Source organism: Gigantopelta aegis, unplaced genomic scaffold (assembly GCF_016097555.1).
Source record: "Gigantopelta aegis isolate Gae_Host unplaced genomic scaffold, Gae_host_genome ctg5706_pilon_pilon, whole genome shotgun sequence".
In the NCBI taxonomy this organism is placed as follows: Eukaryota; Metazoa; Mollusca; class Gastropoda; order Neomphalida; family Peltospiridae; genus Gigantopelta; species Gigantopelta aegis.
This window is the reverse complement of record NW_024534581.1, coordinates 3931-20473: the sequence shown is the minus strand read 5'-3', so window position 1 is coordinate 20473 and position 16543 is coordinate 3931. Positions and strand designations below refer to the sequence as shown.

At 35.9% G+C, this 16543-nt stretch overlaps 1 protein-coding gene and 1 pseudogene across 1 annotated transcript; both read left to right on the top strand.

The window, feature by feature from the left end:
- Window positions 1–1369: 1369 nt before the first annotated feature.
- On the top strand, window positions 1370–4033 carry LOC121366437 (WD repeat-containing protein 46-like; the record flags this gene model as incomplete). The annotated part of the gene is made up of 6 exons (XM_041490889.1): window positions 1370–1513; window positions 2718–2779; window positions 2826–2920; window positions 3291–3351; window positions 3730–3881; window positions 3927–4033. Coding segments are annotated over 6 exons (621 nt in total), but the record flags the coding sequence as incomplete, so codon positions are not given.
- A 6094-nt stretch (window positions 4034–10127) lies between these two features.
- On the top strand, window positions 10128–14448 carry LOC121366436 (annotated as a pseudogene).
- Window positions 14449–16543: the final 2095 nt, after the last annotated feature.

Here is a 16543-nt window from a genome sequence, read left to right as displayed (position 1 = left end):
CAAAAATAAACCCCCTCTTCACCTCCAGACACTACACACGCACCCTGTTTGGTATATGGGTAACATGGTTGTCGCGGTAAACCTGATTATCTTACTTGTAAGAGCTCATAAGAGGACAAAATGCACTGTGTACTGGTTGTTATGGAATGAGGTTACATACATTTGCTCTTGAGGTAGACTTGCACCATTACTCATTATCCGGTGTACATGTACAATACATTCCAATAATAAACTTGTGTTCACTTATGGTAGGTAGCAATCCTAGATCACTTGGTAAGTATTGATGTTACCTGTATAGTCGTAGAGTATTATCTCCACAGGATAATAGTAATGGTGGATCTCGAGCCTCCTCGGACTAGCCCATGTACGGAAGGGACACTGAAGTAAATAGGATACCAGCTGATACTACAATCGCTAAAAGAGACAGGTGACCTTGACCTTTACCAAACCACTAACCTTTTCAATCTTTGCAATGTCCAGAAGTTGTATCCCATAGAAATGAAAACATGGATCCTTTACTGTCAGTAGGCCCAGACCACACACCCCTGAAGGTTTCTAAAGTTCAGCGATAACACCTGCACCAGCTGTTTTACTGGTAACCTCCTTTAAATAATTTTTACCCAGAGACATTATACACACGTAGTTGTCCTTTGCTATTACCAGTCTGAGTACATCAGTCAAGCAATAAACATTGATAAGGTTTAACAAACTTAATAATAACTCTTATTAGAGCACTATTAAAGAATGTCCAAGTATTGACACTGATAATCAAACTGTCCATATTACATTGTTACAGAACCTTCTGGTCTCATTCTAGTCTACTCCATTGATACAGTGTAGTAAAGTATATTAACAGGATCAATAAGAAAGTTCCCATTTGTGGTGTGGAATAGACAACAATTAGATTGTACACCACTAGTGTCTCCTATAACTCGTAAACATTGACCACTAACTGCATCCCCACAATCTATAAGTACTATCAGAATGATGCTGATACTTATAAAGTCATTACTGAACGACCAATCAAAATCTACAAGTCACATGGTAATCATTATTAAAGGGTGTGGGTTTTCTCACCATTAATTCAACTCCTCTCTCGTGTCCCTTTAAAGAACACAACGCAGGGAAGGTGGTTCAGATACGAGAGTAAAAACACTAAGAGTTCCATCATGACTAGCACATGTTAATCTGGTACGATCATCATGAGCCAAACGAATTGCTGTAACGCTATCACGATGCTGATCAAAAAATATGTTGCATACCAAACAAAATGCATAATTGTTCTTGTAGACTATTGTCACCTGCCTAGCCCTAGTTAATAAAGTAATAATTATTATTAATTATGTTTAAGAACCTGCTTTTGCTTCAGCTAACGTGTTTGGAACAAACTCCAGATCGAAGGAGAGGAGTGGAGTGTCGAGGAGGTGTGGTCAAGAAAAAGAAGAATCTCCTGAACCCTGTGTGGAGAACTCCATACTCTGTCTCTAAACTCTATAACACCGAAACTATCATTGTAGGTATGTTGTCTTGTTAACTTACTGAACCTTTCTTGCTCCCCACTCCTTACAGGAGGATCTAGCCATAAGATATTTTCATACATATATTCGCAATATTTTATATACCTTCTGTCCATGTGATCCATCGCGGACTGGACCCAAATCTGGAGACCTCATCTCGCAAGTATTGTTTTCTAATTGTTGAGTTTGTCATGGCAACGAGCATTTCCTGTAGTAGCTGATTACGTCGCCTTATATAGAGAAGTTCTGTGAAAAGACTTTACAATAATTCTACCCCCTTCACTGAGGGGGCTGATCCATCGTCTACATGTCAGACTGTATTGTTGTGATGGGAGGGGCCTGAACCTGAATTGTATAGGGTATCGATGGCAACAATACGTTGTGCCACACTAAGAGCTTCTATTTAAAGATATAAATAGTTTGAATAGTTGCTGTGCCATAAAAGTCACCTTTGTTAGTTGACATAGCCAATTACTCCACCCACATGAAGTAAGGGACAATTCCTTGATGAAAAGAAGTGGTAACAGTTTATTACCAAATATGGTAACATACATATCTCTTACCTTACGATGGGTAGTCGTTGGGAGCCTCTCTAAGGTCTGAACTTATTGTGTAAACACAAGCTTAGTATACGGAGTAATATTTCCTCGCATTATATTTCTATATGAATTTTTCAGAATGTTTTCCGTTCACTCTCGTAAACTCATTACCACCGTGTAAGTCTTAGAGTATGTTGTCCACTCAACCTGAGGAAAGAAGAGCTAGAGAACTCGAGAGAGAAGTAAGAGCACTTAAAGATGGAGGAACGAGAAGAAAAGTTGCTAAAATATGACAGGATAAAAAAGGAACTGTGGAATGTATGAAATATTTCAGTACATCTTAAACTAATTTATGATTTCAAATTAGGACAATGATACTCATCTCAGGTTTAAAAGACATTAAAAGGCAAATATGCTAAAGGTCACAATCAGCAACTCATGCTGCTCGAGCAGAGTTAATTCATCATCAAGAAAAGCCAGGGTATACAAAGGATATATACAAAATTGAATATAACTATCTCTTTAGATTGATTGAGACAGATAAAATGGAGAAGACTTATCATTAACTCAAGAAAAAATTATAGAAGCTGCTCCATTAGCTGCTAGTCAACGGTTGATCACATGACTATCACATGAAATTTTATATATCAATTTTGTGTAGTATTTTAATCTCTCACTAAATGAACTGGGTCCTTATGCAATCAACTATTCCCGAAGTGGGAGGTAGATTTATTTGATGTATTAATAGTACTGTATCCATTTTTTATAGGTACCTTCTTCTCGGAGGTCAAAAAGGTCACCTTGCTTCTTTTGATTGGCGCTATACGAAGTTAGACTGTGAAGTGCAAGTTCGACAAACTACACGTGATATTCAGTAAGAAAATAAAAAAAGATACAATTTTTATCCGACTCTTTTCTTCCTCTAGTTATTTACATACTGAGAAAATGTTGGCAGTGCTCAGAAGATTTTGTGTACATTTATGATAATTCGGAACTGAGATACATTGTATGAAGAAAATGGAGTGTGTCAATAAATTGACATTCTTCCTTACCCACTTCCTCTCGTCTCTGCTGTAAGACTCTGTGTTGTTATTATTATAAAATATCTCTTTCTCCCCTAGAGTGAGTTCAGTTGTCTAAGTTATTGGATGTCTCTATTGGACAATTTGTTGTACGCCATTGGACTGGTCTTGGTCCTCTAAGGACACTCTGTCCAATCTTCATAATGGTGTAGTACATTTGGGACATCACAATGGAACTGTTACACTATGGACACCTAACATGAAGAAACAGCTGTGAAAATGCTCTAGCCATCGAGGACATGGTTACTGGGGATAGCTATGGATCGTGAAGGACGGTAAATTAAATTATGCATATACTTTTCAAATTTTGATTTTAATCACCAAAATGATTGATATTGAAGGAAATATCTATTTTATAGTAATATTCTGTCTTTATTCTAGGACATGGTTACCACTGAATGGATGCACAAATGAAAGTATGGGACCATTAGACAAATACAAACCATTACCTGGTTTCTATACACATCGTCCAGCATCTTCTCTAGCATAAGTCAACGTGGACTAGTAGCACTAGGGTATGGCACAAAATGTGAAGTAATAAGAAAGATGATAATTAATTGAAAATGCCAAATGTATTTTTCTTCTGTATAGATTTGGCAAGATGTTTTCACTAATCCTGATCGACGTCCTCCTTATCTCAAATTATCATCTATCAGGACAGCTGCATCAATTGCAGTTCTGTCCTTATGAAGATTGTCTAGGAATAGGACATAGCAAAGGTTTTACAAGTATTATCACACCAGGTGGGTATGTCCCTATAACTATAGCTCATTAAGTAACTTAATTAGGTGCTGGGGAGCCCAACATTGATGCACTAGAAGTTAACCCTTATCAAACTAAAAGGCAGAGACAAGAGTGGGAAGTCAAAAGTCTTTTGGAAAACGATACCAGCTGAATGATATGTTAGAACCCCCCAACAGATTGTTCAATTTCATGATCCAAAATTGAAAAAGAAGAGACAACTGCAGTAGAAGCTCAAGTATGTACTTTTGTTAATTTTACTTACATACTTTCTCTCTCTTATTAGGCTAATAAAGCAACTTACAAGTTTAAGAAAAAAGGTCGAAGTACTCCTGCAAAGATGGCTGCAAAGAAACAACAAATGAAGACAAGATAGCAAGGGGTAAGAGGACATTTTTATTTTATCGATTGTGTAATGTGTATTTAAAAGGCTTGAGACACAACAAAAAGTGAGAGCGTCAAAATTAAGAGCTCAAGAGAGGGCATCTCAAAGAGACAATGAACAACAGAACATGACATCAATTTTAGATCGCTTCAAATAAAATTATAACTGTATTATTCAAAATTTTTATTCTGTCCCTCTTCTATACAACAATGAGATTACCAGAACAACAAGGACACTGCATGGTTTGCTACACTTTCGAAGCTGTTGTGGGTCAGCTCCTCAATTATTGAGACAATGTGACCAACAGTTTGCTTATTGTCCTTGTGCTCAGAGGGAGAACGGAGATGAGTAGGAAGGGAGGATGTGTGGTCTCAGAATGGTCTAACTGCTGAACTAGTCCTTGGACTTCGCGGAGTCTCAACTATAATTGGCAAGGTATTGTCATCACAATACAAGATGTTTTGCACTGCTTACCTCAAGGAGGCTTTTTCTGAAGTAGTTGTTGAATGAGTCTGTCTTTCTCTAAAATTTAGCTTTCAGTGCTTCCCTTTGAGTTTGATAGAGAGTGATATATTCTCCAATAGTCTCTGTTCTCTCCTTCTAGTTGAGTCAAATCTATGTTCACATTCTCTTGTAATTGATCTTCAAGTTCTGCTTTCTCATGCATCACAGCTATGAAATGACCATAAAATTGAAATGTCTTTTTTTGAATACTAGCTTCAAAGTTATATGTACTTGTAGAGCTGAGAACTTTGCTGGAGAGTAGACAGTTGTTGATTGGTGTCACTAGTAGAGTCATCATGTTCTTCCATGCAGAAGGAGGAGAGGGAGAGGAGAGTCGTTGAATTTCTTCAAGCAGTTTGTCTCTTTCTTCTTTTAAAACTAGTACACTCCATACTTAATTCCTGTTAAGATAAAAGATTATGTAACTTATTCCAATAGCTTTGTCATATTTACTGACATGAATTTTTGAGTTTTCTTCAATTACTGAAGTATTTCGTGGTACATCTTGTTCACCTTGATTGACTCAGAGTTTTCTTTACCTCCTCTAACTCATCCACCAACTGTGCTACCCTAGTTCTCTCCGATGTCAAACCTCTCTCCAAATCTTGACACTGTCCTTCTAGTCTCTCTCTCCGTCTTTTCTCTGTATCTAAAGTGCTTGCCAGTTCCATATTTTGATGGCTCTGTTGTACAAAGGCGTCTTGAAGTTCAGCTAATCTTTCTTTAAGTTCCTTATTTGTGATACTGCTCTACTAATGGTCTCTTTGTCTTGTCAATAGTAGAAAGTAAATTTTTTTGATCTACAACTTCTCCTTTGATACGATTTAGATCACTTTCTAGTTTGATAAACTTTATCCTCTGATTCAGCATGCATTTCACTTAATTGTTTGTTACTGCTAATCTATAATTTAGTGGAGGAAATGGCAAAATATGTTAATATGTTATTAGTTATAATGAAAGTAAATTAACTTTAATAAAATAATTATATTATGTTTTGACTTATTGTTGAATGCTAACAGTCATCTTGTGCATTTTTAACATTTAAAGTTGTTATTTTTTCAGTGGAATGTTGTCATGACCACAAACTAGAATTTTTTAATTTTTACTTGTTAATAAAAACAACTTTTAGTTGTAGTATAACTTACCAGCTGTTGTAGTTGAAGTTGGAGATTGTCTCTTTCTCTTTGAATTTCTAATAACTCATGTTGTCTAACACGAGCACTTCCTCTTTCATCTGATTCTGACTTGCATCTAATTGGAGAGAGAGAGAGAGAGAGGGAATTATTACTTGTTGTTGTTTAGAATTAACCTTTTTGTTGAAAAGCTGTTAGTTGTTGTTTTAAAGTGCTCAGTTGAATTTCAGATTCTTTCAATTGAGTCTGCAAGTTCTCCAAACCTATGACATATCCAAGATGCTATCATCTCTCTCTCTCTCTCTCACACACACACACACACACACACACTTACTCACCCTCACCTTTCTGGCTGCTTCTTGTTTGTTCTGCATCATGGTATCACGCAGTGCAGCAATATCACTCAAGCCTTGATCTCGTTCTCTCCTCAAAGATTGAACAGTAGCTGATAAATGTGCTATTTCTCCTCCAACAACTCTACTTTCTCTCGAAAACCATGACCATCAACAACAGGAGTAGTAGGCTGAGAAGATTGCAGCTGTTGTGTAAGTAGTTTCATACATATTAATTTTACTCTCCATTTCATCTTTGCCTGTTGTTAGTATTTTAATTCAATGCTTTGTCTGTCACTTTACTGAGGAGTTCACTATTCTCTTGTTGTAGTTCTTCAAGAGTGTATGACTTGTATGACTCTGTTGTAATGTAATAACTCTTAAGGGGAGAGAGAGGGACGAGGGAGAGGATCTGATCTCAGTGGAATGAGAGGGGATGTGATAATAACTAGAGAGAGGAGAGAGAGAAGAGAGAGAGAGAGGGAGAGGAGAGAGAGGAGAGAGAGAGAGAGAGAGGATGAGAGAGAAGAGAGAGAGAGAGAGAGAGAGAGAGAGAGAGAGAGGCGAACGAAAAATGGTCTCCTTCTTCTAATGTCATACCTTTGTCTTCTCTTTTAGTGATGTAACTAGTTTCTCTCTTTCTCTCTGGACTCTATCCATTGGTTTCTAAGACTACGGACTTCATCATTAAGTCGAGAACATTCCACTAGAAAATTAAAAAAATAATGATAATGAGTACAATGGACAAGTGGTATATAGAAATGGATGAATGGCATATGATAACTGGTAAAATGGACAAATGGCATATGGTAACAGGTAAAAAATGACAAATGAAATGTGGTAACAGGTAAAAAATGGACAAATGACATGTGGTAACAGGTAAAATGGACAAATGACATATGGTAACAGGTAAAATGGACAATGACATGTGATAACAGGTAAAATGGGACCAAAGACATATGTAACAGGTAAAATGGACACATGATAAGATTAGGTTACTAAACAAACATTGTTTAATTTGTAGTTGTGTTTGACTTGACGATAACTTGTTCATTAGATCTGTTTTTTCTGATACCAGTATATCAATAGTTTGAGAATGAACCTATTAAATACATGTATTATAACATGTACATGTATTATATAACGTACATCGTCATTACTTCTTGTCTGAGGATCAATACCTAATTTAACATGTTTTGTGACTGGAAGTATTAAAGAGTGTGGCTATGATAATAAAAATCAACAATACTATTGACATAATATCATATGTACCTCTGTAGGAGAGTGACGGTCATTGTGAGCAGCTGCTGTTTTGGCTTGAAATTTGCGTAGCTAGGAAATAGCAAACATGCATAACCACACCCATTTAATGATTACTTTTTTTATTATAAAATGTTTATGAAAAGATAATTATCAATAATAAATAAATTATTGTACCTTTTTTCTTGCTAATGCTAATTTCTCATTCTTTCCATAACACAAAGCGCTAACAAAAAGAATATATTTTTCAATATTACTTTAAAGTAATTATTATTCGTTTTAAATAGGAATGTCACAGCAAAAGTAGTCCCACCCAAAAGTGGTCTTAATCCACTTTGATAATTGATCCCCAGATCATTTTTGGCTGCTAAAAATGATTTCAAAAGTTTAAAGTTATGTTACACCACCACTTCTTATAAAATTGATGAACAAAATTACAAATGCCTATTTTAGTATTAACTGTTATATAAACAGTCTTAGGTTGACCCTATATAATAAGCTAATCATGGCTAAAACAAGGTAGCCATTAGCTGGAGAAAGTTATCCAAAGCTGGAGCACTCAAGGAACGAAAGGAGCTGTTATAATTTAGATGGAAGGTAATGAAGAGTGTTCAGGTAATGATTTTTATTTCTTAAGCCTCTATAAAATTAAATAATATTATGATAAAAATTATTATAATTAGTATGTTAGTTGTAGTTTGCTTTAAGTAGGACTAGTTTTATTCTTGGGCTCTAGCTTTAATTATTTTAACAGTCATCGATGCTAATAATCATATTCATAGTTGTCGTTAATGAGATTCATAAGCATACACAGTGCCGCCCCACAATAGCATGAAGACAAAATCGTAAGTACATATAAAAGGAAACTTGAACAGTCATGAGTGCCAGTGTGTTGTGGGCCAGCGTTTCTGCAATGCATCAGACCTCTGAGATGGTTACCAGCATACTCTACGGAGTATCCGAAAGGCCGACTAGGATAGGGCTGGTAGTCTCCCTTTAAACGAGACGAGGCTGGTGTATTGTAGTTCCCGGTTCCTGAATGCGACATTCCTAAGAGCTGGAATCCGTACGGCTGGTTTTAAGTTAGGGCGACGCTCCAGCCAGGATTACCTCGCGAAGACGAGGGTTACCAAGCCAGGTGGCGGTCCCAGCTAGCAATAGCAGGGAATCCTGGAGCCTAAGTGGAAGCCTGAGTGGGTGAGCGAGTAGGAATCGTTTGGGCAAACACACAAGGGTTTTATTTTATTTTATTTTATAAATTAGATTTATTTAAAATTACTGGGAAACCTGTTTTTTTTTTTTATTTTATAAGTTAGATTTATCTAAAACTACTAGGAAACTACCTGTCAGTAGAACTGGCCTCAGACTGTCATAGAGAACATTTCACGGATTTGCTTAAGTTGTATGGTATATACAAAATATGCAATTGGTATTATGAACATAAAACTGGTTTAACCAGTTTGATTTGTTTATTAGATGTATTCAAATCTTGAGATTGGTTACCTCATCACGAATTTGTTTAATCCTGTTATATGACAACATCAAGTGAAGAAATCATTGACAATTATTGGATTATAAAAGTTTGACACCCAAGCAACAAAACAAACAACAATAATAATAAGAGGGAAAAGAGTTAATTAATGAGCAATTAAAATAATATATATTGTCTTAAGAGCGACATGGGACTTAGCTATATAAATATGTTTACAAGATTAAGATTACAAACATCACAAAAGAGCAATTGTATCATTACCGCTATATAAAAATTATAATTATTTATAACTACACTTATATACTTAGTGAATCACTAATAATAAATAGCTTTCCTACATGATATAACCTGGTTTAGCAAAAAATGGAGACAGTACCTTTAATGATATCCTTACAACAACACATCACACTTATCCAGTTCCTTTTAGTAATGTTTGGTTTATAATTGCTTATAAAAGAAGTTAAAAGAAGAAAATATGCATCAAAACAATTCAAACACACTCTAGATCCGTAAGATGTTAATGTGATTAATTTCTTCTTCTTTTCCAATTTGACACCAAAATATGACACTTACATACCATCTCTTGAACATCTTTTACCATCTTTGGCCACATAAAAACGCTCGATAATTCAGTTAGTGTGATAGTGATTTTGGATCCATGTGGCATACACTCAGAATTTTTACTCTATCCTCCAAATTAGACACATATTTTACTTCTACAACCTGAATGAATATTAAATAACTATTTGTAAGTAGTTAAATTGAAATTGTTTATACATCTCTAGTTTCATAAGTAAAGACAGTTACTTATAAAGAAATTTATCTTTCTTTTCTGCTTTTCTTGAACAACATCTCTCCGTTCTTCAATACAAATTTGCTGCTTTTTTCTTATAATTCGCTTTCTTTTTTTCACATCATTCTGGATTCCACCTTTAGTGGTAACCCTCTTTCACTAGAAATCTGATGTAGGACACGCGGACCGATAATAGCAACCAAATTTGGTCCGCCCCGTCTGGGACCGAAATTATCGTGACAGGAAAATAAATGAATTGAGAACACTCAGAGCTACAACTCTCAACTTATTACTACGATATTGTAAAAAACTATTTTTTTGCAGACAACAGTCTTACTTTCTTCCTAGTATGGCATCAGGAAAGTTAGACACACCTCATTTCCATGCCATTCTAACTCCAGGTAAGTCTTGGACAGTAAAGGGGTTAATGTATCATTGTATTCAGATTCCTTAAGTTGGATCAACTTTTTAAATCAGAAGGTTACTCACTAAGATTAGTTGGGGGAGTAGTTCGAGACTGTTACTAGGATGTAAACCCAAAGATGTTGACCTAGCAACGGAATGTACTCCGATGAATGATCCGTCTTTTGAAAGAGAAGGTATACGTCATATCCCGACTGGATTACAACATGGTACCATTACTGCCCACATAAACAATGTCGATTATGAGATAACTACATTACGAGTAGATCATTTGACTGATGGACGTCATGCTGTAGTTGAATTTACATCAGATTGGAAGACAGATGCAGAGAGACGTGATATGACTATTAATGCTATGAGTTTAAATTTTGATGGAGTTTTATATGATTATTTTGATGGACAGCGTCATTTAGCTGAACAAAAAAATATGTTTTGTTGGTGACTCTCGTTCAAGAATTAAAGAGGATTACCTTCGAATTCTACGCTATTTCAGGTAAGGTGCATTTGTGTTAGTTACTAAAAATAATACTTGATGTTTGATGACATCATAGTCACTAACTATATTTAGGTTTTATGGTCGTATTGCTTTGTCTCCTGATGGACATGATGAAGGGACTCTTTTGTGCTATTAAAAGAAACAGCTGAAGGACTTTCAGGGATATCTGTTGAAAGAGTTTGGATGGAAATGAAGAGGATTCTTATAGGAAGACATACCCTCATCTTATTAATTTGATGTACCAAGTGGGTGTGGCTCATTATATTAGTAAGTCAAAAAGTTTTATATAGCATAAGATATATATTATTTCTCTCTAGATCTTCCTAGTGATGGTAATTTACAAGAACTTACTAACGTTTGGAAAAGAATGCAAGGAAGATATCACTTACAACCAGTGAGTGTTCTGGTTAGTTTAACAACATACATCACAGGAAGCTGAGGAACTTGGACGGAAGATGGAAACTTTCAAATACAGAGAGAAAATTAGGAATATTTGTAGGAGCTGAACAACGAGAGAAAGGATACCAAGACACACCTCTGAAATATTATCAAGATTTATTGGTAGATGGAGTATCACTTGAGCACATTACTGAGGTATTACGTTATTGTGGGCGTGTTGACAAGCTTCAGAGCTTGAAAGATGGAGTGTACCCATCTTTCCATTAAAATGGTAAACATTTTTAGCAGCTGTAGGTCTGACAGTGGTCCACAAATGGGTAGAGTATTAAAAATGGCAAAGGAAAAAATGGAAAGATAGTTTCTATACTCTTAACAAAGAGGAATTGTTAGAAATGACAGTTAAAAATTGTAGATAATAATAATAGAAAATCATTTTTAGTGTTTTTCAATGATCTAAAGATCAAAGTAAGAATGTCATAATAATTTATAAAACTGATGTGGTGTTTAATATAATACTATGAAAGGGACCAATGGAGGAGGATGATTGGTCATGATTTATGACAGCTGCTGAGACTTGCCCAATTCCTTCAGAGCCCATGTTTATTTTCAATGTCCAATTTTATTTGATGATACTCTTGACTCAGTGAAACAAAGTTAGCACCAAGGTCTGATAATGATCAAGCGCTTGGCGAGTTTCTATCAGCTGTGACTCCAGCTGGTGTTGGGTAGCATCTAAATGAGCTCTATGAATGGGCGGAGACTAAAAGAACTGTGAATTATTATTTACCTGATGTGTTTAAGAGCCTCCACTTTATCTGGCAAATAAGTTGCCACCATTAACTGGAGTTAAATAACACTAATATAGGGGAAGACCTCTTATTAAAATGTAACTTCAAGTACTTACGTCAGTTTTAATTCTAGCGCTCGAGTTTTTTCAGTAAGGTACGTCGCATCATTAGCTGTGTTAACAGTTAAATGATTAGATTGGTAACTCCGATATTAGTCTCCATAATGTTTCACAGTTCTCACTTAATAACTGAAGAGAGGAGAGACAAAGTGATGTTATTACATCAACAAACATACTTTGTAATGTTCTAGTCCTTTAGAATAAATGTCATTTTGTAACTGCAGAATCTGTTTTTGCATTTGTTCAAGATTCTGATATCTTTCTCTCAGTAGAACTGACAGCTGACTCGTTGAATGTGATCCTTGAAAAAGGAGGGAACACAGTTAAGTTCTGTATCAAATACTATATACTTAATTTAAATGATCCTTATATCAAACTGTCCAACTTATGTACTAGGTGTATACCTCTCTCATTGCCTAACAGCCATGTTGCTAGATCTTCGTGTCCAACAGCACTAAGTTCTGTTACTGCCTCTATAGCTACTTTTCTTTTGGAAGTCCATTCTTTGTTTGATGGAAGTGTGCTGCTTTCCAATGGTGTTCATCCCAATGGAGGATATCCTTGAACTGGTTACCTTCTCCTAATATTAGTCGTTGCTGTAATGCTTTGTTGTCTCGTCCATGAGCTCTTAGCAACTGAACAAGACATTCCAGACGCAAATAATTTAATCGACTACTTTTAAATGATGCTGTGCCTGCAAAAATAAGCAGTTACTTATGAATTACATGTATAATTATACATGTAATTATTACATGTATATATATTGTTAATTTTATTATGCAAGTGTGCAAATTAATTCTCAACATCTTTTAACTTGTAGGCTGTTCTTTTAGTTGTACCATCCTCTGTTAATAAATGATCTTGTAATACTGTCAGTAGTCTATTGTTAGAGACAGCCATTAATACCTGGAAATAGAGTCCAATTAATGCCCAGCAAGACCCACGTGTAGTGTGTGTGTGCGTCTCGAGAACGATGGAGCTCGCAGATGAGCCTAAACAAAGGTCACATCGCAAGAAACAAGCTGGATCTAAAGCTACCAAGAAGAAGAAGGGCAGGAAATGAAAAAGACAATCAACGCAATCTAAAGCTTTCATTATCGTAGCGCTGTCAAGGCTGCGAAATCAAAACGTCGTACACTGACTTGAAGGCCAAGAGACATCGTCTGCATCAAGTAGACAGGACACCATTAGAACCTCACCAAAAGGGGGGGGTCCTTGTAGCTGTTGTTGGTCCACCAAAAGTAGGCAAATCTACTCTAATCACAGGTCTTGTCAAGCACTTCACACGACAAACACTTACCAATCATCATGGACCAGTCACTGTAGTATCAGGTAACACAGTTATAATACCAGTTTTGACATATATATATTATATATATTACTTGTTTTGATTAGGCAAGAAACGACGACTCCACTTTTGTTGAATGTAATAATGACATTAATTGTATGATAGATATCGCAAAGGTGGCAGATTTAGTAAGTATTATTAAATCATGTTCTTGTAATATTGATATATAAATAGGTTTGTTACTCGTGGATGCTAGTTTTGGTTTTGAAATGGAGACGTTTGAGTTTCTCAATATTTTACAAGTTCACGGTTTCCCTCGTGTAATGGGTATCCTCACTCACCTTGATATGATGAAGAACAACAAGAACATGAAGAAAACAAAAAGAAATTAAAGCAAAGATTTTGGACAGAAATATATCAAGTACTTAAATTCATCTAGTCATATCTCTTATCATCATCTTATTACAGGGAGCCAAACTCTTTTATCTGACTGGTTTAAGACACGGGCACTACTTGAAAAATGGAGCTGCATAATTTAGGTCGATTTATCTCAGTCATGAAGTTCAAACCACTAGAATGGGCAGTCTTCACATCCTTACATTTTAGCTGACAGGTAAATGATGCAAATTTAATCTTTAAAAGTCTTTGACTCATGTCTTTTGTTGAAGAATGGAACAGTTAACATTGCCAGAAGAGATAAAGACCAATCTCAATGTGATCGCCATATTTGTTGTTTGGGTATAGGCGTGGAGCATGTATGAAGCCTGGTTCTCATGTTCACATACAGGTCAGAATCCCATACTCAATTTGTAGTATTTCATACTTCATTGAAAATAGGATGTGGAGATTTCTCACTTGATGACATGTCCTTTCTTCCTGATCCTTGCCCCTTACCTGATAAAGAAAAGAAGAGATCATTAGATGAGAAAGAAAGACTAATATATGCTCCAATGGCAGGAGTTGGTGGTATGGTATATGACAAGGTAATGGGATTGTCATGTGATTTATCATGTGATTGCCATGTGATCATTAGGATGCTGTTTACATTGAGTTAGGAGGTAGTCACTCAATGAGAACAGTTTCCACTCAAATGATATGGTAGATCATTAATTGACACACAACAAAAACTGGATACTAAAATGAGTACTTCTAAGTGACAATTGATACGAGATTCGGTTCCTTTGAACAACAGTAACAAGGAGACAACAAGAAGAAAGGTGGATTTTGAGCCACAGGGAGGGAGTGATGGAGATAGTGAGAAAACCGTGATAGTGAAGATGAAGATCATGTTCAGACAGTAAAGAGAAAAACGTTAAGAGGTATTGCTACCTCCAGTGAGGATGATTCCAGTGATCATAGTGAAAATGAAAGTATGGAAACTAAGTGCTGGTACCAGAAGAAGGCTCTTAAGTCAAAACAACCCTAAGAAAATAAAAGACCTTGCACTTCCTCCATAACTTTGAATCCAAGAATAGTGATACTGGGGAATACAGATTATGAGGCTGAGGATGAAGGACAACTATGAGATTGAGGATGAAGATGAATATGAAACCGAGGATGACGACAAGTATGAGAGTGAGGATTGTGATGTGAATGAGTTTCTGGACATTGAAGCTGAAGAAGGTGAAGAATATGATGAGATGTCGTGGGAAGAAGATGAACAAAGTGAGACTGAGAGTGACATTATATTAGAAGAAGCTCAAGAATAGTAAAACTAAAAAAGACAAAAAAGTTACCTGAAGATGAAGTCAGTAACGATACCGATACTTGGACAATGACATTACTGATGATGACAATTCTGAAGTACCTGGTCACTTTTAGCTGGAAGGAAATTTGACAGAGAAAGCTAGTCAGTCATTCAAAAACCGTTTTCACAAAGCAGCTGCTTTGAAAAAAAACTAGTATATGGTGGACATGATATTGAAACTGAAAGGGACGAAGAGTCAAAAGAAAGATATTGAACTTGGCGGACTATTTCATGTTCGAGATGTAGCTATTAAACGTAAACGTCAATCACTTATCATCAAATGGACACTTCTCTATCAAAGCTCTCTCTCAGTCGAGACTGGTCCTTAGAAGATAATGCTACCACAATAGCAAGCATTTATTTGTGACTGGAGACTGGGGAGAACTAGATGCTCAAGCTGTTCTTGAGGAAGATGATGCTATGTATGGAGATTTGAAAGACTTGGAGACAGGAGATATCATATTGGTGAGGACGAGAGAGAAGATGAGAGACAAAAAAAGAAAAGAGAGTTAAAAAAAGGCTTTTGATGATGAGTATGACCAGAAGGATGAGTATGATGTTTTGTAAGTAATAGGAAAATTATTGTAATACATAATTAAATTAAATATTCATTATAATGTATAATTGTTATAGGATAATGATTTTAATGATATGAAGTCTCAGATGTCAGAACAAGCCAAGCGGAACAGAAAAGAATTTGAAACGTCTCAACCCTGAAAAACGATTAATTATGAAGGAGCACAACCAGGTACCTATGTTCGGTTAGAAATTAAAGTAAGGACATATGTTGTTGACATACTTCTTAAAAGACCCACTTTATCTATATAGAATGTTCCATGTGAATTTGTCCGCTACTTGACCCCGCCTACCCTATTATCATAGGCGGGAACTCCTTGCTGGAGAGGACAAGTGGGATATGTTCGTGTGAGACTAAAGAAACATCGTTGGTACAAGAAGATCTTGAAAACGCGTGATCCTTGATAGTATCTATGGGATGGCGTAGATTTCAGACAATGATGGTGTATTCCGTTGAAGATCATAACATGAGATGGGGGGAGAATGTTGAAATATACACCAGAACATATGCACTGTACCAGTCATTTTAGGTAGGTGTGTGTGTGTGTGAGAGAGAGAGAGTGAGAGTACTTTCTATTTTATTGTTAATATAACTTATTATAGGACCAGTAACACCACTGGGACTGGATTGTTAGGAATACAAAGCTGTCAATAACTCATCTGTAGTAGCGTTCTTAATAACATATTGACATAATTAATCATCTTTTTTTAGTCAGATTTTCGAATAGGATCAGTGCTAATGGTGTTGTACTTGAGAGGGAGAAATCAAAGAATATAGTGAAAAAATTAAAGTTAACTGGTGCTCCTTATAAAAATCTTCAAAAATACAGCATTTATAAAAGGGATGTTTAACTCCGCCCCTCGAGTGTGCTAAATTTGAAGGTGCCTCTATCCGAACTGTTAGTGGCATACGTGGTCAATCAAGAAAG